This window comes from Chelonia mydas, chromosome 1 (genome assembly GCF_015237465.2).
Source record: "Chelonia mydas isolate rCheMyd1 chromosome 1, rCheMyd1.pri.v2, whole genome shotgun sequence".
In the NCBI taxonomy this organism is placed as follows: domain Eukaryota; kingdom Metazoa; phylum Chordata; order Testudines; family Cheloniidae; genus Chelonia; species Chelonia mydas.
In genome coordinates, this window is record NC_057849.1 from 150,395,612 (window position 1) to 150,423,605 (window position 27,994).

At 41.6% G+C, this 27,994-nt stretch overlaps 1 protein-coding gene across 3 annotated transcripts; it reads right to left on the reverse strand.

Moving 5' to 3' along the window:
• Positions 1 to 212: 212 nt before the first annotated feature.
• On the reverse strand, positions 213 to 27,989 carry C1HXorf38 (chromosome 1 CXorf38 homolog). 3 transcript variants are annotated; one of them, XM_037902534.2, is made up of 7 exons: positions 27,704 to 27,981; positions 20,098 to 20,232; positions 13,692 to 13,814; positions 13,411 to 13,560; positions 8,781 to 8,963; positions 2,514 to 2,685; positions 213 to 1,873 (listed from the first exon to the last, which is right to left on the reverse strand). In XM_037902534.2, exons 1-7 carry the CDS (start codon positions 27,905 to 27,907, stop codon positions 1,824 to 1,826), a joined length of 1,017 nt encoding a protein of 338 aa, XP_037758462.1. In that variant the 5' UTR covers positions 27,908 to 27,981; the 3' UTR covers positions 213 to 1,823. The 3 variants fall into 3 exon arrangements, with proteins under 3 accessions (XP_037758462.1, XP_037758475.1, XP_037758465.1); XM_037902547.2 differs by lacking the exon at positions 27,704 to 27,981 and adding an exon at positions 27,265 to 27,629; XM_037902537.2 differs by lacking the exon at positions 13,411 to 13,560 and having other exon boundaries at positions 27,704 to 27,989.
• Positions 27,990 to 27,994: the final 5 nt, after the last annotated feature.

Here is a 27,994-nt window from a genome sequence, read left to right on the forward strand (position 1 = left end):
ATCATCTGCTCATTTCGCTTCCCATACACCTGTTCTGCTATTCTAACAACAGGCAGGCTGGTAAATTCCAGCAACATCCAAACGCAATTGCCCCAGTAAGTAAGAAAGAAAAATATTTTAGGCCATGAAAAAGGGACAAATATATACATAAAAATAACAAAAACAATGAATCTGAGGAGAGGAGACACACAAATATTAACATTACACATTCATAATTTATGAATTTTGTTCCTTTTATTGATTGCAAAGTCTTTATTAAAAAGAAATGGTAGATATCAAGAGATTAAATACATTTATGTTGCTGCCAACCCTTTAGAGGGTACTGGAAAGCAAAATGTACCTTAACATTCACAATTTATAAAAATGAGGTTTTATAAAACTTAAAATTAATAGAAATGTTTCCCTTAAAAAATAAAATCTAATGAAATAGTTGCAGGGAACATTTAAGTAAAAACAGTGTCTGAAAAGAAAAACAAGAACAATGTAGCACTAAGAAACTGAAGTGTTGTAATATGGACAGCACAAAATTGAAACTGACCTTGCTGATTTTCATTATTTTAAAGAGAAAAGAAATAAAATTGAAAAAAGCAAAACATAAAAGGTTTAAGTGCCCATTTTTTTAAAATTACATCAGTTTTAGGAATCTGAAAGGTCATTGATTTTAAATATTTTATTATAAATGTCTGATTTTAGTTGATGGTGTGCTCTAAGTGGGGAAAAATTGGGATTAATAATCTCAACAAATATTAACAAAATTATGCTCTGCCAGTACTAAATGCAACATCTGTTGGCATAACTAAAGGTTTATTTTTTGAACGTTTTATTGTGCTTGCAAAAAATGCTTTAAAAATATTTTAAAAAGCACAAAAAGCCAGGACTTTGCTCCATTAAAATTGATACTACAAGGTTCTGACAGCTGCAAATTTAGCAGAAATCCGGAATCCAATGTTCTCAGGGTTAAGTGACTACATAGGACTTGGCCCTGCAAAGCACCACTGAAAGAAACATGGATAGCTAAAGCACTGGTGATGAGCATTTTCTCAAGAACTGTGCAGCGGTCTGCACGTGGTACTGAGAGATGTATGCAGTTTTGAATCATGTAAGCAAACCTCTATGGCCATGCTGCAATGAGCGCTCATGAATGGGAAAAAGCGACCATGCCGTCAGAAAAGACGGGACATGGTCAGGGAACGGTATAAATCTGTTGTACAGTGGTCATTTTAATTATTTTAAGACGATTTTGCTGCCACCCTTAAGTATTGCTGCTTTACACAAAAGTGACTTGAGGAGCCAATGGTAAACTGAGAAAAGAGGGTGTTTTGAGGCCCAGACACAGAAAGAAATGAAACCATATCGCTTACAGCCAGCTGCTCAAAGCCTCATGGCATATGCTAGGGACTGTATTTTTGCTGCCCAACATCCATTCCATTCAGCTTAATTGCCTTAATGGATCAACAAGAACAAAGCCCCAGTGGCTCAGTACTGCCTTCTCTCAGCCTTCCATACCCTTGCAAGATCAATTCCTTCAAGCCTACAGTTTATTTCCTGGCTCTAGCTATGCTTCTCCACGTTCTTGAAATTGAAAAAGGACGCGGGGGGTGGGGGGGAGGAGTACATGACATTCTTCCAAGAAACAAAATCATCAAACCACAACAGGAAGTTTTGAAATTTTAGAAAGGCATCTCATGACAATTCACCCTTTAAGTTGGTTTTCCAAGCCACTGAAGAGGCTGGGCATATCCTCATTCAGTGAAGGACAGACTCCTCGCTGACAAGTCAATCACTTACAGGAACTTCTCTTCAAAATGCAGTCACTGGCACTTTCACAAAAGTTGTTCTTTGGGAATACACTTCATTTTCTTTAATGAACAACCTATATTTAAACAAAAAAAAAAAAAAAACCAACACAAAACGCATCAGTGAATCCTCCTCTAATCAAGTGTTGTATTTGTTTCTTACTTTAGTATTTTTTATGGTTTTTAACCTGGTGGTTCCTAACCTGTGGAACAAATCCTCACCCAGATTATCTCTTTATTCCTTCTTTTAACCTGTATTTGATAATTTCTGTAGAGATGACTGAATCTGAACAATTCCACACCTGCTGAAATACTACAATTGATGGCCCTGACAAAATGTGTCCCAATTAAACAAAAGTTTCACTAACACTGTGCAGTAGTCACTGCCATTCATTATCATAGCCCAATTAGTTCCCTGGGAGATGCCCCACTAAAGCGTGTGTGTCAAAGAAGCACATCCTGATAAACAGAATTATTCTACATGAAAGTATTCTTTTCCTCAAACTCCTTTACAAATTTTTCCTTGTAACATCCAAGTAGGGTGACCAGACAGCAAGTGTGAAAAATCGGGACAGGGGCTGGGGGGTAATAGGAGCCTATATAAGAAAAAGACCCAAAAATCAGGACTGTCCCTATAAAATCGGGACATCTGGTCACCCTACATTCAAGATAGCTTAAGAGAGAGGAAAAGCACATTTCCTGAATGAGTAAACTTGCCTTCATCTTCCTCCTGATCGGGATATTCTTTCACAGTCTCTTTCATAGATCTTCTTTGGTTGTACACCTCTTTTTCAAGGCCTTCTAGCCTCTGCATATCTGCCTGAAAACTTATTTGGAGATCACCGCTGTCCTTTAAGAAGTCCTTTGTCATCTGTATCCTATTTAAGTTCTACAGCAGCAGCAAAAAAACAAAAACGCATCGATAGAGCCAAATCATTACAATATAAGCTTCTTCAACGATCACACTTTCTCGATACGCATATGATTTCCACATTCTCCAATTACAAAAAGGCTTTTTTGTTGGCTTGTTTAGGATTTCTGCATTTTCTGGCCAGAAATGTATAGTCCTGCTATTAGACTCATTTATTTTAAGTATGCAGTGTTGTAGCTGTGTCAGTCCAAGGACATTAGAAAGACAAAGTGGGTGAGGTAATATCTTTTATTGGACCAACTTCTGTTGGTGAGAGAGAGAGTCACGCGTTCGAGCTTATACAGAGCTGACCTGAAGAACTCCGTGTAAGCTGGAAAGCTTGTGTCTCTCACCAACAGAAGATATTACCTCACCCATCTTGTCTCTGTATGTATTTTAAGAGCTAATTTATTTTAAGCTCTTTTTAGAGCAAAAGCTGGTGAGTGGGAGTGTAGCTTCAGCAAAACGAGGACAGAGAATATGGGAAACACGTGAAGCTGAAGGCAGGTTGCTAACAATCCTCAGCAGAGAAAAATTTAAACTCAGGTATGACACATCATCTTTAAAATACTGGTCCACGTAAAGGACTTGTTCAGACCATCCCTGTGGACGAAGGATTTTTATCATGTAAGCAGATAAAAATTTGACAAAGGCAGGTGATCGCTGATGGAAGATTGGACTGTAAAGCTGCCTCTGTCGATGAAGTCTGAACAGCTTCACAGCAAAACAAATCCACTATGCATCTTACCAAACCTGTTATGGCACATGCAACGTACATTTTACATTTAGATAATACTCCTGCCTTGAGTGTGGGGGACTGGATTAGATGACCTCTCAAGGTCCCTTCCATTTCTATGATTTTATTGTCTCAGACTTTAAACTATACCCGTAGATTAATATTCTGTTAAAGTGGAGTGATGCTAACAAACAGCAAGAAAATTATAGCTTACGGTTGTTACAGTAACCTTAATTCATCTTGACTCATCTGTGTGTGTTCTAGCACATGCTACATGTATTTGAATGTATATTCCCAGTTCATTTCTTCTCTCCCCACAAGAAAGAATTCAGTGCAAAGACTTTAAGGCTATCTAAACTTTCTATTTTTCAAAAGTGAGGGTGAAATGAGTTAAGTTAAATTTATTTGTAAGATATTGGCCTATTTGCAATTTCAATTGAAAAAATATTCCCAATATCTGGCAGGTTCCCCCCCTTCATCGTATGATGATGTGAGAGGAAAATTCACTTGCAGTCTTTGGTAATCAAGTCTTCCCTGCTCACAGATGGAGATTACGGGAGGCAGCTCATCCCAGAAGAGATCTTTTCAGATGGTACAAGCAACTGCAGCTCTGGGGAAACTCAAGCATGCAGCAAGAAGGGCCTGAGAAAAGCAATTCCCAACTCTGCCAGAGACCAGCAGGCAGCATATACTACACACATGCAAGGAAGCCAAATTACGAAGCCACTGTGGTGACCACATCTTTGCACGGCATGCAAGTTTAAAATATCTGACATAATGTTGAAGGATTTTTTTTAAAATTTAACTATTGTTTAGAATTTATTTGAAAAGGTGGGGTTCTTTAAAAAAATTCTCATCAGGTTAAGATGAGGATTTTTACATCTGGCGTAGAGAAAGAGCTAAATTTAAAAAAGTTAGAAGCATTTGATGATGGGAGGAAAATGTAGACTAGGACAAAGGTTCTCAGACTATGTCTGTGGACCACCAATAGTGTCAAAATTTCAACCTGCACAATCAAACATTTGGTGACCGGGCGAGGAGGAGAAAAAGGTGACCATGAAAGGATCTCTCTCAAAGTGGACAGGAAAATGAGAGTTGGTAAACACCTAGACCAAAAAGATGAATTTTAAAATATAGCACCATTTTAAAGTTGTATTGAAGGGATATTCTCAACTCAGCTTTGGGAGCACAGCAGAAGTGGGGAATAAATATGAAATATGGGACGTGGAAATGATCAGCAAAGGGCAAAAGTCTTTCCCTCTTTTTAAAATGTTTTCTTATGGATGCTAAGCATATCATGCATGCTTCTGGGGGTGAGAAGCATTAAATTTATATGAGAATTATGCATGCTACATACTTTACTAAACAATTTTGTTTTTTTACTGAAACAGAAAGGAAAGCCAAACTGAGGGCATTTTTCCAAGAGGAATACTCAACTGCAGAGAAAATTTTCATTAGCAACAACAAAGTTCTTCAAAAACACTTGCAAAAGGTAAAATTGAGTTTGTTCAATAAAGATGTCAATGAGAATGGAAGACTGAGGATAAAGAAATGCCAAGTTTGTTAAGCATTTGTTTTACTTCCTAACTTACAGTGGAGGAAGAGAATGAGCCATGTACAGATTGATCACATTTCCCAGAACGAGGGGGAGGAATTGCTGTGTAAACAACAACTGAGACTGTTGAAAAGGTGGGCTATTTCTTACAACAGAAAAAGGAGATCCAGACAACATACTCTTCACAGAAGACACTGAAAAAAAAGATGCTAGAAATTACATACACATTGGACAGTATCCAGGTTTCAGGGCCAAAGTTTCACTTACTTTAAGAAAGCTTTTTGCTCAAGGTTTCACTTTAGGTTCTTTCCAGGTAACTTAAAGATGCAAGAAAGATGTAGAGGTGCCTAGAAAAGATTTTAAAAAAAAGACACCCAACAAGTCTGGTTCTAGTAGTAGATGTAGAGTAGATGGCCAGCCCTCTGTGGAGAAAGAGGTGGTTAGGGACTATTTAGAAAAGCTGGACGTGCACAAGTCCATGGGGCCGGACGAGTTGCATCCGAGAGTGCTAAAGGAATTGGCGGATGTGATTGCAGAGCCATTGGCCATTATCTTTGAAAACTCGTGGCGAACGGGGGAAGTCCCAGATGACTGGAAAAAGGCCAATGTAGTGCCAATCTTTAAAAAAGGGAAGGAGGAGGATTCTGGGAACTACAGGCCAGTCAGCCTCACCTCAGTCCCCGGAAAAGTCATGGAGCAGGTCCTCAAGGAATCAATCCTGAAGCACTTACACGAGAGGAAAGTGATCAGGAACAGTCAGCATGGATTCACCAAGGGTAGGTCATGCCTGACTAATCTAATAGCCTTCTATGATGAGATTACTGATTCTGTGGATGAAGGGAAAGCAGTGGATGTATTGTTTCTTGACTTTAGCAAAGCTTTTTACACCGTCTCCCACAGTATTCTTGTCAGCAAGTTAAAGAAGTATGGGCTGGATGAATGCACTATAAGGTGGGTAGAAAGTTGGCTAGATTGTCGGGCTCAACGGGTAGTGATCAATGGCTCCATGTCTAGTTGGCAGCCGGTGTCAAGTGGAGTGCCCCAGGGGTCGGTCCTGGGGCCGGTTTTGTTCAATATCTTCATAAATGATCTGGAGGATGGTGTGGATTGCACTCTCAGCAAATTTGCAGATGATACTAAACTGGGAGGAGTGGTAGATACGCTGGAGGGCAGGGATAGGATACAGAGGGACCTAGACAAATTGGAGGATTGGGCCAAAAGAAATCTGATGCGGTTCAATAAGGATAAGTGCAGGGTCCTGCACTTAGGACGGAAGAACCCAATGCACAGCTACAGACTAGGGACCGAATGGCTAGGCAGCAGTTCTGCGGAAAAGGACCTAGGGGTTACAGTGGACGAGAAGCTGGATATGAGTCAGCAGTGTGCCCTTGTTGCCAAGAAGGCCAATGGCATTTTGGGATGTATAAGTAGGGGCATAGAGAGCAGATCGAGGGACGTGATCGTTCCCCTCTATTCGACATTGGTGTGGCCTCATCTGGAGTACTGTGTCCAGTTTTGGGCCCCACACTACGAGAAGGACGTGGATAAATTGGAGAGAGTCCAGCGAAGGGCAACAAAAATGATTAGGGGTCTGGAACACATGACTTATGAGGAGAGGCTGAGGGAACTGGGATTGTTTAGTCTGCAGAAGAGAAGAATGAGGGGGGATTTGATAGCTGCTTTCAACTACCTGAGAGGTGGTTCCAGAGAGGATGGTTCTAGACTATTCTCAGTGGTAGAAGAGGACAGGACAAGGAGTAATGGTCTCAAGTTGCAGTGGGGGAGGTTTAGGTTGGATATTAGGAAAAACTTTTTCACTAGGAGGGTGGTGAAACACTGGAATGCGTTACCTAGGCAGGTGGTAGAATCTCCTTCCTTGGAAGTTTTTAAGGTCAGGCTTGACAAAGCCTTGGCTGGGATGATTTGATTGGGGATTGGTCCTGCTTTGAGCAGGGGGTTGGACTAGATGACCTCCTGAGGTCCCTTCCAACCCTGATATTCTATGATTCTATGATCCCTGTTTAATCAAACCTGTTTAAAGCTTTTAATTTCTATTGTGACAAGTCAGATGAAATTTGAGACAGTATCACAAGGTCCACAGACCATCACATGGATTCAACCAGGTTTGTCCAAGCCTTGGGAATTATTTTACTAGTTTATTTCAATACCTTCCCACAGAATTTAAACAGAGAAAAAAAATCTTCCTTTCAGCCTGGGTTCAGAGCCTTGTAAAAAATAAACATTCTTTCCCCCAGTCAAGGCTTACTTGGAGCTCAAAAAGGCTTTGTGCAGTCATGGTTGCAGTCTGTTTTAAAACAAGAAAGAGCTTTTTAGATAGCATGTTCCTCTTCTCTTTGCCTTGGAGGAAGGTTCTTCTCCTGGTGCTGTGGCACTCAACAGCACCTGGAAGTACCTCCCTCTTATTAGTATCCTGGGAAATTAATACATAACAGATGGCCCAGTCTGGGTACTCTGACAATCACTAGGATAACAGCAAGCTCCTGTAGTTTTGACTACAGTCAGTGTTAACCCTCTTTCTGCCAATCCCTGGAGAGGATCTACAGAATTTGTCACAGCTTTCAGCATGCTCGTGCAAAGCCTTATGTTGAGATCAAGGTTACATTTTTAAAATTTTCTTGTAACTTAAATAGAGGGGAGATTTAAAAATTCACAGAAATACTGTCAAGGTAAGTTTTTTTTTTTTTTTTAAAATAAAAAAAGTCTTCCCAGACGTCTGCTACTAACAAAAGGTTAAAATATTGAAAGCAAAATAATTTGAACCTAGTTTACTTTTCTCCTTTTGTGGTGTTTGCTCTCTGATTTTTACACATGTACAACAAGGAAAATTGACTAGTCAGTTTCATTTTGTTTTCGTTAGTGAATACAATGCTGGTGTTTGCAAACATGTGAGGAAGATGTTTCTATTTTAAAAAACTAATTTTCATCGGAATAAAAAAAATCAATTTTAGGTTTTGTAAAAATGTTGTTTTAAAGAAAACTTTTTGTTAATTAAAATTCCCAGTAGTGCTTTCTTCAGCTATATATGCAGAGGCAGGTTTTAAGACAATTAGAAGTTTGTGCTAAAAATCTTCAAAAGTTATTTTTTTTAAAATGCACCTTTAGAAATTCTGATAACTCAAATGTAACCCCATTAATTTTAGGACAAAAATTTAAAGAAAGTATAGAACATGTACAGGAGAAAATTCAGCAAAGATATCTTGCTTGCTTAAGGGAACTGTTCTATTCTAGATACAAACATGTAACTACTATTAATGCTAAAGGGAGTTACATAACTATATCAAAAGAGGACGAGACCATCTTGAAAAGCAGACTATATAGACACATGCATATCAGAGATCTTGTGCACAGATTATTGCCATGTTAAACCAGGGAAATTAAATGTATGTTGTATACAGTATTCACATTTTCAAGCATCTTCTGTATCTCAACTAGCCAGTCTTCAATGCTGAAGTTTAGGAGTCCCTGGAAAGGTGCTCTCACGACAATCACATTCCATTCAATATCCCAGCGTCAAACTGCCTAGATGTAGTACTAAAGCCGGAGATTTTTGGAATATCTCTTATGCTCCTGGAGGGATTTCAAGTTTACTATATGGTAAACTGTAAGCCTGCCTTCACTTGGCTAGGCCTTTTCCAGTAAATATTGGTTTGAACTCAAAAGAGGAATCCTGTTCACTACTCAGAATGAGCCATTAACTGCTTTCCTTTAATATCTGACTAATACATTAAGCCTTCATTTATGTTTTTTTAATTTTAAAAGTACCTCTTCAGACAGCATCTCCTGCTCTTCTACCAGAAGATAGATCTCTTTAAGTCTTTCCTTTATTAATTCCATCTCTATTTCACTTATTTGGCTCCCACTCATGCAAACTTCTGTTTCTCCTTCCAATCCATCTGGTTGAACTTCTTCCCCTGGTATATAAACAGTCCAATCCGATGACAGAAGCTGTTTGGTGTACAAGAGGAAAATGAAATAAGTGATTAAATTTAAAAAGGCACTCTTTCTGGTATCATAGAGAGAGCCCCAGTTAATGTTACTGTAATAGAGCAGCCCTACATTTTGTGGTTTCAGTAGTGTAACAAACTACTTAAACTATGCAATAAATTCAGATTAAATGAATCTGTAAATACTTTTCTATAATCTTTATCAGTGTTGCTCCTGAATACCTTTAGCTCCTCATTTCTATAACTGTACAAAGTGAATTTTAGGCTAACTTTTACCTTCAACACCACAAAGCAAGCACTTGTGGTGTCATGTCTTGATTAACCTGGTGCCCAGCACAAAGGTCTAGTGCTCTAAGCACATGAAACTGACATATGGAACACTAACTCCATAATTTAGAATATATGGGCGTACATATAAAATGGTTATTTCAGGATTTCAGCTAATTTGTTCCAACATGCATAAGCGATCAAACTTAGGTGTTCTTAAACAGCTGTCTGTACAGAGCTGGCTGATCACATGGTACTGGCTCTCATATTCCATTGAGAGAAACAGCACGGGTGGGGTGGAGGGGACAAAAAGAAGAGCAAAACAAACAGGCTGGATAAAAATCTATGATTTTAGAAAAACAGATTATTTAAATCAGATTTTTTAAAATTTACATTAAATACAGATTTATTTTTAAAAAATAAACCTTTAAAATTAAATGTGAAATTATGAAATGTGTTAAGGTCTAAATTTACTATATTAAAATTAATTACATTAAATAAAAAAAAAAACATTAAGCAGTACATGATTGCTGCCACGTTTTAAAGAAAGCCAAACCACTGAATTGGTAGTAATTCCTGGCTAAACACTTGTAATCTGATTTTGTTGAAGTGTTAAACCAGCTTTTGACAACAGTAGCATCTTCTGCAGGTGCAGAGAGAATATCTTCTCATTTCATTTTATTCAGCTAGTTCAGTTCAATGATTAGTTCATTCAAAGTAAGGAAAACAGTGGGAGTTGAAAAAGCATAAAAGCTTGTTTTCCTTTTTTTAATCTATGAATAAAAGCTAGATGTGAGAGGATAGGATCTACTAGTTCTAAAATCTCGAAGGACATGGTGATCAAAAACAATCAGTTCAATTCACTAACTACAGATAATACTTCCTTTGTTTAATAAATAAGTTAATTTTAAATGCAAACATATTTTGATAAACTTTTTTCATGTATCCAGCACAATTAAGATGGTTTTATTTAACAAAAAAAACCCCCAAAAATGCTGTTTTTGTGCATTTTTAATTGAATTTATATCTAAATAGAGCTCAACAGAAGTAAAAAAAAAACAAAAAAACAAATCAATCTAGTAAATAAGAAATGCACCATTCACCATTTTCTAATTAAAAAATGTAAGTGTTAAGAATCTGAACAAATGTATGTTAAGCTCTTTAGCTTAAATAAATGTGTGTATATATAGCATATGTTCTTGATTAGCAAAAAAGATGTACCAAATTTAGTACAAACGCTGTATTTAGTTGCAAATCAATATGTTTTAATGGTTCCCAACCAGTAAGGCTCAACCTTTCTTTACGAAAATAACTAAAGTATAAATGCAATGCAAAACAAAACTAAAATCAATTATTTAAATTGCTTTGATTTAAATGAATCCATCCCGAAAAGGAGAGAATGTGAATAACTCTTTCTGAAAAGTACAAAGCATTTATCATTCCTAAGACAGAAACATAAATACGTATTTCCGTACACCTGCTGTTACTTTTCATGTAAGAAATTGCTGTGGTTGCCTCAGGGTTTTTTTTTTTGTTAAATAAAACCATTTTAATTGGTTTTGGAATGGAAAAAAGATGGGGAGGTGATCCATGTGATGGAGAATGGGAGAGGAAGAAATCCCTGAAATAATCTGTCCATCATGGTGTTGTTCACAATACAAGAGGCTGAACCCCCTTGGTGTGATGGTCATTATACAGTGCCCTTTAACCCCACTCATTCCCTTTTCTCCCCCCCCATTTTTTGTTTGTTTGTTTGAAACACGAAAGTCAGTCTTGTGGTAGAGATTGGTGATAATGTGTATAAAGGAAGCATCTATGATAACTACACTGTATTGTGTAATTAAACAGCTCAGAACCAATTCTCAGTCTGTAGCCTCAGCCCAAAGACAGGACAGACAAGGGCTGTATCTCTTGGACATTTACGGATACCGCGTACTAAGTGTCAGAAGTTATCAGCTTGCTGTGTAACAGTTTTGGAATTTACACATAGCCCTTACAGGGAAGAATGAAAGAAAAGTTATTTGTTCTCTCTAGAGCCTCTGCAAGAGCTTGTTTAATGGGCTTTGTCACAGCTGAGGGCAACTGCACCTGTAGTTCCCTGTGTGGTCCAGCAACAGCACCCACATTTCAGGCTTACAGTTCCAGCCATTGCCTTTCTTGGGCGGAGACAGACATCTCACCCTGGTCAGAATGGAATATTTCTAAGCTGCACAGTTTCCTGTCTTCACTGTGTTATTTCCAGCAGAGACAGGCTGTCCAAGCACAATTGTTTGCTTTCTCTTCAGAGACTGATAAGAGCGATTGTCAACGGTTGTATGCTACCTCACAGCTCTTTTTATGCAAGCCTTCTTTATTCTTAAGGTAAAAGTAGTACCGAGAAAATATATTAAATACAATAAAAGAGCTACATGCATGCTAATAAGCTCACCAGAGATCACTCCAACTGCACCATGGGCTCCAGGAGCAGTCCTGCAACACTTTACCGAAGTGTTGGATACAAGTTCATCACAGCCTCAGCTCAGAACTAGCACACAGTCTTACGTGGCCTCAGTAGGCCCAGTCTTTCCAGCCTTACCCTAAGAAGCGGGGCCCTCCATGGACAGGGATCTTGTCCATTTGCTGGATCAGGAAGAAGAACCTGAGCCAGTTTAAAACCAGGCTATTTATCAAAAAAATCCTTTCTTTGCCTGGTGGTCCCTGGAGAATCCAGTTTGAACTAGTATATTCCAACCTATCCAAGGGGTAGCATCAAAGGTCTGATAAGGGAGGAGTTTCATTAGCATTCCCCTCCTGCCAGAGCAGGTGCATATAATTCCACAACAGCACGTACACAATTGAATTTTTAGTACAGTGGACCCCAAAGATAGTAAGCCTAATTCAGTAAGGTGTAGCTTAATTCTATAAAGTTCATTCAGGATATTGCAGAAAATTTGTCAGTCGGTCACAGGCTCAAAAGCCTATTTTAATAAAACCACTCTATTCGGTCAATTAGTAACAGAAAACAAGCAATATTAACAGTGACTTAAGCCCAGAAAACCCTACATTTCCTCTGATCAGGCAGCATGATCAATTTCAGTTCTTTTCTGCAGACCAATTCCTCAAATGAATATTCCCTTAAAACCACTTTCCCAACTGCTGCTTAAATCTATTGGCAAATAGGCGGCGTGGCACAGATAGCCTTTCGTTTTATCCCCTCATCCCACCACATTGTGCAACAGCCAGATATAATAGTAAATACAGGTCTATACAACCTCTTAAATACCTGAAAAGCAGCTGTAGTATTTAATATTGGAACAAGTAATAAGTTGGATAGACATGCCAACTCCCCTAGGCTCTCTAGATAAACAGGTAAGACAAGAGCATGTGCAGAAGAATGAGATACTCTGGGATGTGGAGATGGTATTTGCGTAGAAGACAGAGTCAAGAGGGATATCTGCGCTGCATGTGAGTAGTGTGGTCCTGACCCAACATCAGGAAGAGGATTAGATAAATAACTACTTCTAGACTAGGTACAAGATAGATGGATGGGGCAGACTCAGCTCTGTTGCTTACAGTAGTAAATAGAGGATTGCATTCAGAGGGCAAGTTAGGAAGATGCTGTCTCTTCAGTATAGAGGGGAGGGGGAGATAAGTCTCTGAACTGTATATGAATATGGAGAGACACGCAGGTTAGTGTAGCTACCTCATAGAGGGAGGGTAAACTGGAGAAAGGAGCATGGATGGTTGCATCGGAGGAACAAATGGCTGAGCAGCCCAGGGACTGGGGAAGCTCAAAGGTGGCATAGTCACCTCTGCCACACCAACCAGGTCTTGTGCCAAACAGAGCTTGGATGTACTGTAGGATCAGGGTCAAAACATCTGGTAGAAAAGGGCTTTTTCTGAGAATTGGCTGGTTCCCACTCAGCCTCACAAATATTTGATTTACAGTAGTGAGTTACCATTGACCCAGAACCTCCAAACACTAGAGCATAGTGCTTCCTACGATGAATACCCATTGATGTAAGGTATTTGACTTTTTTTGTAACATACAATGAAACTGGACATTTAAATAAACAGAGTAGAAAAATATAAACCTCCAGTGAAATTCTACAGACTTTTAGAAGTCCTTGCAGATTTCTAATGTACTGGATTATACCTACAATTTATAATAAAAAACTACAGATCAGAATTATTTCTTTCACCTTTTCTATCCGTGTACTAGCTGTCATAACTTCTGGAACATTCTGGAATTCCTTTAATAAATTCTGAATCTTCTTTCCAAACTCTTCCAACCATAAAGAAGAAACTTTCATTTCTGAAGAATGCATTAACTCATTGCGGCACTTAATCACCTAAACATGAGAATGAAGAAAAACAGCACTGCCAAATTATGGTCATAGCCATCCTATCACACAATTTACAGTATCTTACAGAATATATATTAATTAAAAATAGTTCTTGGAAATGGTCTGGTTGATTTTACCTCTCTGACTTTCTTCTGGTCAATTCCACTGAAGTGATCACAAAAGTTGAAAAGGTTTAGAAGAGCAGCTGCATCACACTTGTCCGGTCCAGAAATATCCATCTGCCCACGAGGCATATAAGCCTACGTAACAGAAGTGCATGATACCAATGTCATTTTTGGTTTCAGGAAGTACACAAATATGTGATTTCCTTATCTGCCTATAAGCACTGTTAATGTTTCAAAATGATATTGCCTAAAGTAAATGCAATAAACTAGAACACAGTCTCTACAACTCCACTTGCTACATTTGCCAATTAACAATGTGTTCAAGCAAATGGTTATTTCCTTCACAACCCTTAAATCTTTCCCTACTTGATGATTTGATTCTGCAATGAAGTCACAATGTTAAATGAACACTATAACGTATTGTATAGTTATAGGAAAAGGAGTACTTGTGACACCTTAGAGGCTAACAAATTTATTTGAGCATAAGCTTTCGTGAGCTACAGCTCACTTCATCGGATGCATTCAGTGGAAAATAGTTTCACTGAATGCATCCGATGAAGTGAACTGTAGCTCACGAAAGCTTATGCTCAAATAAATTGGTTAGTCTCTAAGGTGCCACAAGTACTCCTTTTCTTTTTGCGAATACAGACTAACACGGCTGCTACTCTGAAACCTGTATAGTTATACACATTCATGGCTTCCCTGCATCATTAGGGAGTTGCACACTTTAAAGCTTGTGTTGGCTCAGCTCTTCCCTCCATGAGCTTCTTTTGTGCAACCCTCCTATCCCCCTCTATTTCAGGGACACCCCAAAGCTCCAACTCTCTCCTTCATGCCAGGGGCTCTGTGTTCCCTCCCACCATCTATACCTCCCAATTCCACACCCCATGTCAGGTGCTGTGCCCCCCTTCAGGGACATCGGAACAGGGCGGGCCAAGGCCCTCCAACTTTTGAAAGTCTTCCACTTTTCAAAACGGGTCTGGACCCCTGCCCCTCTTCTGCCCCCCGGCCAGGTTGGAAACTGTAGCCCAGCCTTGGGAGCCCAGGAAGCTGTGGGGACCCACCCCTCCACCTGTCCAGGGTCGGGGGACTCGAAAGCAGCCCCAAACCTGTGTCCCCTGCAAGGGCAGATGGAGGATCCAGGTTGGGGGGGTGGAGAGGCGGGAAAACACACGCCAGGGACTGCTCTCGGGTCCCCTCACCCAGGGCAGATGGAGGGGCCCAGGCTTCCCAATTCAGCTCCAGCTTGGCCAGGGGCCACAGAGGGGGCAGAGCCTCGTAGCCCCACCACTTTTAGGAAGAATCCACTGCCCCTGCCCCCTGTTCCCCCATGGAGTAGGAGACAAATCATTCAGGATGTCAACATCTTAAACTGCATTGAGAGGCTGGGCAGAACTGAGATAGGGGAGTATTGTTACAACGGAAGGAGTTAATGGCTGCCATCAACCAGTTCTTTGATCCATGGTTCTCAATCAGGGGTAGGTGTACTCCTGGGGTATGCAGAGATCTTCCAGGGGGTACATACACTGATCTAGATATCTGCCTAGTTTTACAACAGGCTACATAGAAAGCACTAATGAAGTCCGTACAAACTAAAATTTCATCCAATGACTTGTTTATACTGCTCTATATACTGTATTACATGGTAACGTGATGTGTGGATACGCAATGTATTAGACATGCATTTTATGTCATTTACAGATGTGTACAAGAACGTTAATGGAGGTTGAAGTTGTAGTTTTTAAGTGAGGTGAAAGTTGGGATATGCAAGACAAATCAGACTCCTGAAAGAGGTACAGTAGTCTGGAAAGGTTGAGAACCACAGCAATAGACCATAACGGATCTGGTTAAAGTTGCTAGGTCTGCTAACCAGATGCCAGGGCACCATGTGTCCATCATTTCACCCTTTTGTTTTTGTGATTTTCACTAAAATTGATAGATATTCTCCCCACCAATGCCCAGAACATTCTTTGAAATTTTGCAATTGATCTGATGTGGCACTGAAAAGTTATCACCTTACAGACAAACAGACGTATCCCATCAAGTTGAGCATAGAGCGATGCAAGTTCAGCCATTCAGGTGGGAGGTTAGTGAGTGAAAGGAAAAAGATATTTTAAATACACACACCTGCAATAGCAGACACAACCAGGAAGTTTTTTTGGGGGGGAAATATTACTTTTCACTTCAGATGCTTTGCTGTTCACATGTTCCAGCATGACATACCACCCCTGTTCCCTGAACACGACCCAGCTACATTATATATGCTTCTAAACAAGGTTTGAAATCTAGAAGCCTCTGTTCATTGGCTGAGCCCTATGTGGGCGGGGCTATCAAGAAGGTCAGGGCTTTATAAAGCAGTGAGCAAGCAAACAGAGAGCTTTGCAAACAGGGATGGGAGTTTCGAGAGGGAGTTGGGAAGGGGGCAAGGTACACTTGCCATTCTTTAAAACCTTTAAAAACTAAACTATAACCAAAACTTCTTGATTTAAACAAAAACCCTATCTTTAACCTAGGTAGCTGTAGGAGAAAATGCAGGCAGAAGCCCAGCAGCAGAGTGGGGGCTATCCTGTTTATTGCATTCAGTGTAGCATGTATGATTACCTGCCCTGTGGGCAGGTGGCATATGTGTACATTTGGTGGAAGGAGCTCCTGGCCCTCAGAGACCGTGTACTGGCTTTGGAGGCCAGGATGGTGGAACTGGAGGAGCTAAGGGAGGCAGAGAGGTATGTTGATGAGGCTTTCCGGGACACTGTAGATTTGTCCCACCTCCAGTCAGATAGTCCCTGTGCTGTTAAGGAGGATGAAAGGCCCAGAGGAGAGTAGTCAACAGGAACAGAGGGAAACTTTCCCATAGTTGGGACCCTCCTTCCAGATGATGTTGGGGTATCCTCTCACACTGAGGTTACCTTTCTCTGGGGGAGGGAACTCCAGTCATTAGGAAAAGGCAGGTGTTAGTAATGGAAGATTTGATCATTAGAATAACTAAATGATAGCTGGGTTTGTGATGACCGGGAGAACCGTATGGTGACTTGCCTGCCTGGTGCGAAGGTTGCGGATCTCTCGAGGCATCTAGATAGACTTATGCGAAGTGCTGGGGAGAAGCCGGTGGTCGTGGTACATGTAGGTACCAGTGACGTAGGGAAGGATAGGAGAGACGTCCTGGAGGCCAAATTTAGGCTGCTAGGAAAGAGACTGAAATCCAGGACCTCTATGGTGGCATTCTCAGAAATGCTTCCAGTTCCACGCGCAGGGCCAGGTAGGCAGGCAGAGCTTCAGAGTCTCCATGCGTGGATGAGACGATGGTGTAGAGAGGAGGGGTTTAGATTTATTAGGAACTGGGAAAACGTTTGAGACGGGGGAGCCTATACGGGAAGGATGGGCTCCACCTAAACCGAAGTGGATCCAGACTGCTGGCACTTCACATTAAAAAGATTGCAGAGCAGTTTTTAAACTAAGCGATGGGGGAAAGCCAATTGCTGCAGAGGCGCACGTGGATCGGACGGAGACTTCTCTTAGAGGAGAGTCTATTGATAGGGATTCTCTAGGTTTTAGTCAGGAGGAGGGGATGGAAGAGGATAAAGTATGGGCGAGATCAGACAAGAAACATTCACATAAAGAATCTGACATCAGAAAAGGTTTTTTAAGTTACAACACAAGCAGGAAGCCTGCTAAACAACTAGTGGGGCCCCTGGATGATCGAGATACAAAAGGAGCACTTAAAGACGATAAAGTCATCGCAGAGAAACTAAATGAATTCTTTGCTTCAGTCTTCAGATGTTAGGGTGATTCCCAAACCTGAGCCATCTTTTGTAGGTGACAAATCTGAGGAATTGTCACAGACTGAAGTGCAACTAGAGGAGGTTTTGGAATTAATTGAGAAATACTTAACAGTAACAAGTCCCTGGGACCAGATGGCGTTCACCCAAGAGTTCTGAAAGAACTCAAATGTGAAATTGCGGAACTATTAACTACGGTTTGTAACCTCTCCTTTAAATCAGCCACTGTACCCAATGACTGGAAGATAGCTAATGTAACGCCAATATTTAAGAAGGGCTCTAGAGGTGATCCTGGCAATTACAGACCGATAAGTCTAACGTCAGTACCGGGCAAATTAGTTGAAACAATAGTAAAGAATAAAATTGTCAGACACATAGAACAACATAAATTGTTCTGCAAAAGTCAACATGGTTTCTGTAAAGGGAGATCATGTCTTACTAATCTATTAGAGTTCTTTGAGGGGGTCAACAAACATCTGGACAAGGGGGATCCAGTGGACATAGTATACTTAGATTTCCAGAAAGCCTTTGACAGGGTCCCTCACCAAAGGCTCTTATGTAAATTAAGTTGTCATGGGATAAGAGGGAAGATCCTTTCATGGATTGAGAACTGGTTAAAAGACAGGGAACAAAGGGTAGGAATAAATGGTAAATTTTCAGAATGGAGAGGGGTAACAAGTGTTGTTCCCCAAGGGTCAGTCCTAGAACCAATCCTATTCAACTTATTCATAAATGATCTGGAGAAAGGGGTAAACAGTGAGGTGGCAGAGTTTGCAGACGATACTAAACTGCTCAAGAAAGTTAAAACCAAAGCAGACTGTGAAGAACTTCAGAAAGATCTCACAAAACTAAGTGATTGGGCAACAAAATGGCAAATGAAATTTAATGTGGATAAACAAAGTAATGCCCGTTGGAAAAAAAATAACCCCAACTATACATACAATATGATGGGGGCTAATTTAGCTACAACTAATCAGGAGAAAGATCTTGGAGTCATCGTTGATAATTCTCTGAAGATGTCCATGCAGTGTGCAGCAGCAGTCAAAAAAGCAAACGGGATGTTAGGAATCATTAAAAAGGGGATAAAGAATAAGATGGAGAATATCTTATTGCCCTTATATAAATCTATGGTATGCCCACATCCTGAATACTGCGTACAGATGTGGTTCCCTCATCTCAAAAAGATATACTGGCATCAGAAAAGGTTCAGAAAAGGGCAGCTAAAATAACTAGGGGTTTGGAACGGGTCCCATATGAGGAGAGATTAAAGAGGCTAGAACTTTTCAGCTTGGAAAAGAGGAGACTATGAGGAGATATGATAGAGGTATATAAAATCATGAGTGGTGTGGAGAAAGTGAATAAGGAAAAGTTATTTATATGTTCCCATAATATAAGAACTAGGGGTCACCAAATGAAATTAATGGGCAGCAGGTTTAAAACAAGTAAAAGGAAGTTCTTCTTCACTCAGCGCACAGTCATCCTGTGGAACTCCTTGCCTGAGGAGGTTGTGAAGGCTAGGACTATAACAGGGTTTAAAAGAGAACTGGATAAATACATGGAGGTTAAAGTCCATTAATGGCTATTAGCCAGGATGAGTAAGGAATGGTGTCCCTAGCCTCTGTTTGTCAGAGGATGGTGATGGACAGCAGGAGAGAGATCACTTGATCATTACCCGTTAGGTTCACTCCCTCTGGGGTACCTGGCATTGGCCACTGTCGATAGACAGGATACTGGGCTGGATGGACCTTTGGTCTGACCCAGTATGGCCCTTCTTATGTTCCTATATTCTAGAATGAAGCACCGGGATTATATGGGGACTTTATCCTGGGTTAACTGCCTGCCTGCACAGACCACCATCACTAACACATTGGTTCAGACAGATGAAAGTAGCCTATTTAGTATAAAAGTGTGTGTGTTATTTTGCTATTCTTAAGGGATTTCCTTTTTTTAATTAAATAGTTTAAATTGAATTTCATCTTTTGATGCACAAGCTTCACTTTTAAAGGATTTCTTTAAAGAGATTGGTGAGACTACAAGTATTTATTCCATTGAGAATTTAGATACATTACTGACTACTTTACAGACCATGTTTCAGTTAGTGGTTATTTTAGAGGATGATCAGCAAATCACGAAGCAGAGCAGAAATGCCAACAATTTTGTATGGTACCATTGAACTTTACAACACTGTAAATATTACCAAACACTATTTTCCTAATACATTTTCATTGTATTTCTTAGTTCAGCTCAAAGAAATATTGCTATACACTGGCTTGGTTTAAGCCTAGTCAATGCGTTTTCAAATCCAGGATGAAATAAAATGAAATCAAGTTGGGTAAGCCCAAAAGGGTAGTGATTTGGATGCTCAGATAATGAAAAAGCACAAGGTTAGCCCCTGAAACCTTTCCTTTTGTCTGCTATTAGCAAGAAAAAAGGACAATACATGTGCAACAGTTTGCTCTCCATGGATGAAATCCTGCCCCCACTGAAGACAATGGGAGTTTTGCCATTGTCTTCTACAGGGCCAGGATTGCACCATAGGTCTAAATCCTGCCCTGACAGACTCCTATGCAACCAAACTGAATTCATTATCGAACCACACACGGATGAAAGTGAGAACAGGATTCTAATTTAATTTATGTTACCTTTGCAAGTTCCCATGAGTTAGAAGGCCAAAGCCAAGGTTTGCAGTTTCCCCAGTGAACTTCTCCATTCCTGTTGGTGTGATGATTCAAAATCTCCTTTTTCCACTCGGTGCACAGTGAACAGATAGGCTGAAACTAAAAAAAAAGGAAAGAATCCAAAGTAATTTACTTTAGTGCTTGCACCCTTTAAATTACACTTTAAAAAGTGCACTGGGTTATTATTACATTGCAGCAGAGGCTAGAAAAAGGATTCAAAGAACGTTCAGTCAGAAATTTGATCAAATGCACAAATTCTCATATGCAGTATGCTGAACTGTTACGCAGAGATGTAATTGAAAATTTAGGTATAATAAATACAGTAGGTTAGGGCAGTAGCCTCTCACCTCTAGAAACCTGGGTTCAGTGAGAGTCAGGACTTAACTAGAAATGAGTCTGAAGCTTCTCCTATCAGGGATTGAGGCCAATGCTAACCAGATGTCTCAAATGAGGCTTGCATGCCAAACCCCATGGTGAAAGAGAAGAATGCTTTAGCAGCAGAATTTGAAGTTATGCATTTTTTTCTTTACAGTTTACATTAGGGTTAATGAAAGCCATATCTGAACATGGTTGAATCCTTAGGGAATTTTCAACTGGGAAGCATGTCCTAACAGCTAAAGCGTATAACAGTTTATTCCGATTTAACTTTTTTGATTGTTCTTTCTCCATCTGCACTCGGATGACCAGACAGCAAGTGTGAAAAATCGGGTTGGGGGTGAGGGGTAATAGGAGCCTATATGAGAAAAAGCCCCAAATATCGGGACTGCCCCTATAAAATCGGGACATGTGCACGCACATACAAACACTCCTCCACCTTTTTCATTAACTTTGTGGGGCAGAGGGATTAAATGAGTATGTGAATTAGACTGTAAACTCCCCAGGGCAGAAACTTTGTTTTATTTGTAGGTCTAATATAGCACCCAGCACTCTTATAGGGCTGCACAAATAAATAATTGTGGGTGGCACTGAAGAACACTAAAGTGAATGTTTGTTATCTTGAATTATGTTACAGGATTTGTTTGTTTTTTAAATGTACTCTATCAGAGAGGATCAGTGAACTGCCAGCTCTCAATACATTTTTGCTGGTATGTAATAATAGTGATGATTAATACTGGATATTATGGAGTCACAGGTCATGCTTCCACAGTTGAAGTTGAATTTAGTTTTGAACTTAACACAGAAATTCAATCTCTTTGTTACGTATGAAAAACACAGTATATCCTCTACAAGACTATGGAATTTACTCTGAGCACAGAATGAGTTTTCTGAGAATGTACAAGTAAACTCATTCATTAGTTTCTATTGATTGAAATAGGTCCTTTAAAATATTCATCCTGTCTAAGTCCTTTTTGGCCCTATGAGCTTAATAATGGAGTATGCGGACATCATCATAACAACAATAGGATCATGATTAAGGCATTTGAGAATGTAGTCCCAGATTAGACTAAACAGATTTTTAAAATACATTTAATTTATATAATTTCTTCATGGTGTTACTATAGTGCAGTCAAGCTAGTTTGGGTGCCCTTACTGCATTTCCATACCTTAATTTGTTTGGACTTCTTTTATATCTAAGCATAACTCTGAATTTCCTGGGTTGATAATGCTTGTTTGTAGATAATTACAATATCCACAAGCGATATCTAACACAATAAATTAACATGAGTGAAAAGGAGCTGAGGAATCTCATTATGGTGCTTAGGGGAAGCTTTCTTCACAACATTAAACTACCCTACATAGATTGGCACAAGCATCAGATTTTCTTCACAAGAGTATGAAAGAAGGCATGTGAGAAGCTTCCACTATGCCCAACCCTAGCCAGTCCTATTAAACCTTCACTTTCGTGTGCACTAACACTTACTACAGTAGAACCTCAGAGTTATGAAACCTCGGGAATGGACGTTGTTTGTAACTCTGATGTGTTCCGTAACTCTGAACAAAACGTTACGGTTGTTCTTTCAAAAGTTTACAACTGAACGTTGACTTAATACAGCTTTGAAACTTTACTATGCAGAAGAAAAATGCTCCTCTCTCAATTTTTTTTAGTAGTTTTCATTTAACACAGTACTGTACTGTATTTACTTTGGGAGGGAGGCGAGGAGGGGGTCATCTCTGCTGCTGCCTGATTGCATACTTCCACTTCCAAATGAGGTGTGTAGTTCATTGGTCAGTTCATAACTCTGATGTTCGTAACTCTGAAGTTCTACTGTATTAACCCTTCTTTCTCCTTCCTAGAAACTGAAAACAAAGTTTTATCACAACTAGGGCTGTCAAGCGATTAAAAAAATTAATTGTGATTAATCACACTGTTAAACAACAACAGAATACCATTTATTTAAATATTTTTGGATGTTTTCTCCATTTTCAAATATATTGGTTTGAATTACAACACAGAATACAAAGCGTACAGTGCTCACTTTTTATTTATTTTTATTACAAATATTTGCACTGTAAAAATAAAAGAAATAATATTTTTCAATTCATCTAATACAAGTACTGTAGTGAAAACACTTTATCATGAAAGTTGAACTTACAAATATAGAATTATGTACAAAAATAACTGCATTCAAAAATAAAACAATGTAAAACTTTAGCACCTACAGGTCCACTCAGTCCTACTTCTTGTTTAGCCAATCGCTCAGACAAACAAGTTTGTTTACATTTGCAGGAGAGAATGCTGCCCAATAATGCTTCTTGTTTACAATATCACCTGAAAGCAAGAACGGGTGTTTGCATGGCACTTTTGTAGCCGGCGTCACAAGCTATTTACATGCCAGATATGTTAAATATTCATATGCCCCTTCATGATTCAACCACCATTCCAGAGGACATGCGTCCATGCTGATGATGGGATACTGTTCCTGACAGCTTGTATTCCACCTGTGTGTGGGATGTTTGTGTAGAGAGCCTCTACATCCATGGTGGCTAGGAAGTGAGAGTACCAATGTCCGAGATGATGGGGTGTCCAGGGTTTCCGGATTTGTGGATCTTGGGTAATAGATAGTGTGGACCTATAGATAGAATGCTGTCATTTGAGGGTCGAAATGACAGTCTGGACCCATACATAGAATGCTTCCGCCAACGTGCACAGGCAGAAATTGTGGAAAAACAACATCACTTGCCTCATAACCTAAGTCGTGCAGAACGCAATGCCATCCACAGCCTCAGAAACAACCCTGACATTATAATCAAAGAGGCTGATAAAGGAGGTGCTGTGTCATCATGAACAGGTCTGACTACCAAAAGAAGGCTGCGAGACAACTCTCCAGTACCAAATTCTACAGGCCACTTTCCTCAGATCCCACTGAGGAATACCCTAAGAAACTGCACTATCTACTCAGGACACTCCCTACACTAACACCGGAACAAATCAACATACCCTTAGAGCCCTGACCGGAGTTATTCTATCTACTACCAAAGATCCACAAACCTGGAAACCCTGGATGCCCTATCATCTCGGGCATTGGTACTCTCACTGAAGGACTGTCCAGATATTTGGACTCTCTACTCAGACCCTATGCCACCAGCACTCCCAGCTATCTCCGTGACACCACTGATTTCCTGAGAAAACTACAATGCATTGGTGATCTTCCAGAAAACACCATCCTAGCCACCATGGATGTAGAGACTCTCTACACAAACATCCCACACACAGATGGAATACAAGCTGTCAGGAACAGTATCCCTGATGATGCCACAGCACAACTGGTTGCTCAGCTCTGTAACTTTATCCTCATGCACAATTATTTCAAATTTGGTGACCATATATACCTCCAGACAGTGGCACTGCTATGGGCACCCGCATGGCCCCACTATATGGCAACATTTTTATGGCTGACCTGGAACAACGCTTCCTCAACTCTCATCCACTCACGCCCCTTCTCTACCTACGTTACATTGATGACATCATCATCTGGACAACATGGGAAGGAAATCCTGGAAGAATTCCACCACGATTTCAACAGCTTCCACCCCACCATCAACCTCAGCCTGGACCAATCTACACGGGAGGTCCACTTCCTAGACACCACGGTGCAAATAAGTGACGGTCACGTTAACACCACCCGATACCGAAAACCCACCGACCGCTATGCCTACCTTCATGCCTCCAGCTTCCACCCCGGACACACCACACGATCCATTGTCTACAGCCAAGCGCTGAGGTACAACCGCATTTGCTCCAACCCTTCAGACAGAGACCAACACCTACAAGATCTTCACCAAGCATTCTCAAAACTACGATACCCACATGAGGAAACAAGGAAACAGATCAACAGAGCCAGACGTGTACCCAGAAGCCTCCAGCTGCAAGACAAGCCCAAGAAAGAAACCAACAGAACTCCCCTGGCCATCACATACAGTCCTCAGCTAAAACCTCTCCAATGCATCATCACTGATCTACAACCCATCCTGGACAACAATTCCTCACTTTCACAGGCCTTGGGAGGCAGGCCAGTCCTCGCCCACAGACAGCCTGCCAACCTGAAGCATTATTCTCACCCGCAACTACATACCGCACCATATTAACTCTAACTCAGGAACCAATCCATGCAACAAACCTTGATGCCAACTCTGCCCACATATCTACACCAGCGACACCATCACAGGACCTAACCAGATCAGCCGCACCATCACCGGTTCATTCACCTGCACGTCCACCAATGTAATATACGCCATCATGTGCCAGCAATGCTCCTCTGCTATGTACATCGGCCAAACAGGACAGTCCCTACGTAAAAGGATAAATGGACACAAATCAGATATTAGGAATGGCAATATACAAAAACCTGTAGGAGAACAGTTCAATCTCGCTGGACACACAATAGCAGATTTAAAGGTAGCCATCCCGCAGCAAAAAACTTCAGGACCAGACTTCAAAGAGAAACTGCTAAGCTTCAGTTCATTTGCAAATTCGACACCATCAGCTCTGGATTAAACAAAGACTGTGAATGGCTAGCCAACTACAAAAGCAGTTTCTCCTCCCTTGGCGTTCACACCTCAACTGCTAGAAGAGGGCCTCAACCTGCCTGATTGAACTAACCTCGTTATCCTTAACCTGATTCTTGCTTGCATATTTATACCTGCCTCTGGAAATTTCCACTACATGCATCTGACGAAGTGGGTATTCACCCATGAAAGCTCATGCTCCAATATATCTGTTAGTCTATAAGGTGCCACAGGACTCTTTGCCAATATATTTGAAAATGTAGAAAAACATCCAGAAATATTAAATACATTTCAATTGATATTCTATTGTTTAACAGTGAGATTAAAACTGATTAATCGCAATAAATTTTTTAATAGCGATTAATTTTTTTGAGTTAATTGCAAATTAACTGTAATTAATCAACAGCCCTAATCGCAACTGATCTTCAAACAACAACAAAAAGATATCTAGCTCTGTATAACTGCTATGTATGCCATGCAAAGAGACAGGAGTTTGAGACCAAATACAAGGGTCAACAAGGCTTTAGCAGTTAAGTGCCTTGTAGATGAGAACACAGTAAGCTGCAGAAGGAGCAGGGTAGAGATCCAGTCAGTCCCATAGCACCCTCTGCTGAGCCAATATTGGATTCAGAAATTGAACGGTTGGGATAATAATGGACCATAAAACTGTGAATTAGAAAGCAAAGAAATTCTCCATCTCCTAATTTCTTGTCTAACATCCCACCCAGAACTTCTTTTCTGGGCTAACAATCAGGAACCCCAATGTGAAGGAAGGAGGGATGGCCCAATCCTGCAGCCTTCCTGGGACTGTAGTCAGTGATTAAGTAAATGGAGTTGTGCAGGTAGAACTGCGAGGTCTCATGTAGGTCTAGTTGCAGTTAGGGCTGGAAGAGAGAAGCAGCCCCCCCCACCCCCCAACACTTTAAGAACTAAGGTACTCAAAAAAAATGACTGAAATAGACAAGGAGAAAAGGATAATGGTCTAACACAGAGGTCAGCAACCTATGGCACACATGCCAAACACAGCACGCGAGCCAATTTTTAATGACACGCTGTTGTCTGCCGGACCCAGGCAGACAGCAGCGTGCCACTAAAAATCCTGCCCGGCCCGGCCCGCTCTTTTCCACCCACTGCTCTCTCCTTGCAGGGCAGCAAGCTTCCCCCTTCCCCCGCCTCTTCCCCCAGTGTGCAGGGTTCCTGCCCCTCCTTCTCTCCCTCCCTGTGGCGGATCAGCTGACGGCCCTTGCCACAGGGAGGAGAGGGACAAGTGGAGCCACAGAGACCGCGGGGAAGGGGATGGAATCAGGGCACCCCAACCCCCAGCCTGCTCCTTCACCCCCAGCCCTGTTCACAGCACACTCTGACCCTCATCTCAGTGCAGAGAAAGGAGAAGAATGGCTAGAACCAGATAGGTACCTACTCTATGTGGACAAGGCTGGGACTCCAGACCAGCAGCAGGCTGAGCCACTCAGCCCACTGCCAGTCTGGGGTCCTGGCCACCAGCCCTGCTCAGCCCGCTGCCAGTCTGGGGTTCTGGCTGCCAGACCGGGGTTCTGGCTGCCAGACCCTTCCCAGCCGGGGTCCTGGCCGCAGGCCCTGCTCAGCCCGCTGCCGGCCTAGGTGAACGGAACCCCAGGCCATCAATGGGCTGAGCGGGCCGGCAGCATAGGATCAGCATTTTAATTTAATTTCAAATGAAGCTTCTTAAACATTTTGAAAACCTAGTTTACATACAACAATGGTTTAGTTATATAATATAGAGACTTATAGAGAGAGACCTTCTAAAACACGTTAAAATGTATTATTGACACGCGAAACCTTAAATTAGAGTGAATAAATGAAGACTCGGCACACCGCTTCTGAAAGCTTGCCGACCCCTGGTTTAACACAATGTAACACTCACAACTCTGTGCTCTGCTCCTAAACTCCAACACCTCCTCCTCAAATCAGCCCAGTTCCTATATTTGTTGGTGCTTATTTAAGCAGCAGTGCCACGCGTAACACTGCTGATGCCAAGTGTTCAAAATTCATGAATCAGCCCTCTAAAAATCATTAGAATTTTAAAAAGCAATATGCTTGGAGGGAAGCGGGGGGTTAGTTGCCCGCTGGTTCTCCAGCCTTCAGGCTGCTCTCACATCATGTTTTCAAGGTTTTCTCTGCCACCAAGAGAGGTAAAAAACTTACTTCAAATGACAGTCCAGAATCTCTCATCATCACCCCACTGCAGAAACTGGAGCTTTGAGAAAACTCTCAGTTACCACCAGACGCACAGTGACCTCACCAGGGCGGGCCATGCTCCCTTCCTCGGGGTAGCGCAAGGTTGGGGCTCTCAGGCCTGCCGACCTTGCAGGAGTGTCCCGGAGACTCCGGGAGTTAAAGATTAATCTTGAATTAAAGACTGAGTGTCATGGGAGGAAGCCTCCAGGAACACCTCCAACCCTCGCACCGGGCTGCGGGGGAGTAAAATGCACAGGCTGAGCCTAGCGCCGCTGAACGGCGGGGAGGGTCTGAGGGGCTGTAAGGGACCCGCTTCCCCCGCGATGGACCCCCAGCACGCGGGCGGGGCCTGCAGCCCAGCCAGAGCAAATCCCCGCCCACCGAGCGCGCGGGCTCCGGCTCTCACCTGCCGGCCGCGGGGAAGGCAGCGGCTGCGGCAGAGGCGGCCCGGGGGCGGCAGGCGGGCGAGCAGCTGGCGGTGGAAGGCGCGGAGCTGCTCCCCGGCGAAGCGCTGCAGGGCGTCCCGCAGCAGCACCAGGCAGTGCCCGGCCTTCACCCAGTTCTTGTACTCGGCGCAGTTCAGCCGCGCGGCCAGCTCCGCCAGCTCCATGGCCCGCCCCGGCCCGGCCCGGCCCGGCCCGGCATCGCCTTCCGGGGGTTTAAGAGAAACTCCTCTTGCAATTCGCCTACTGAAATG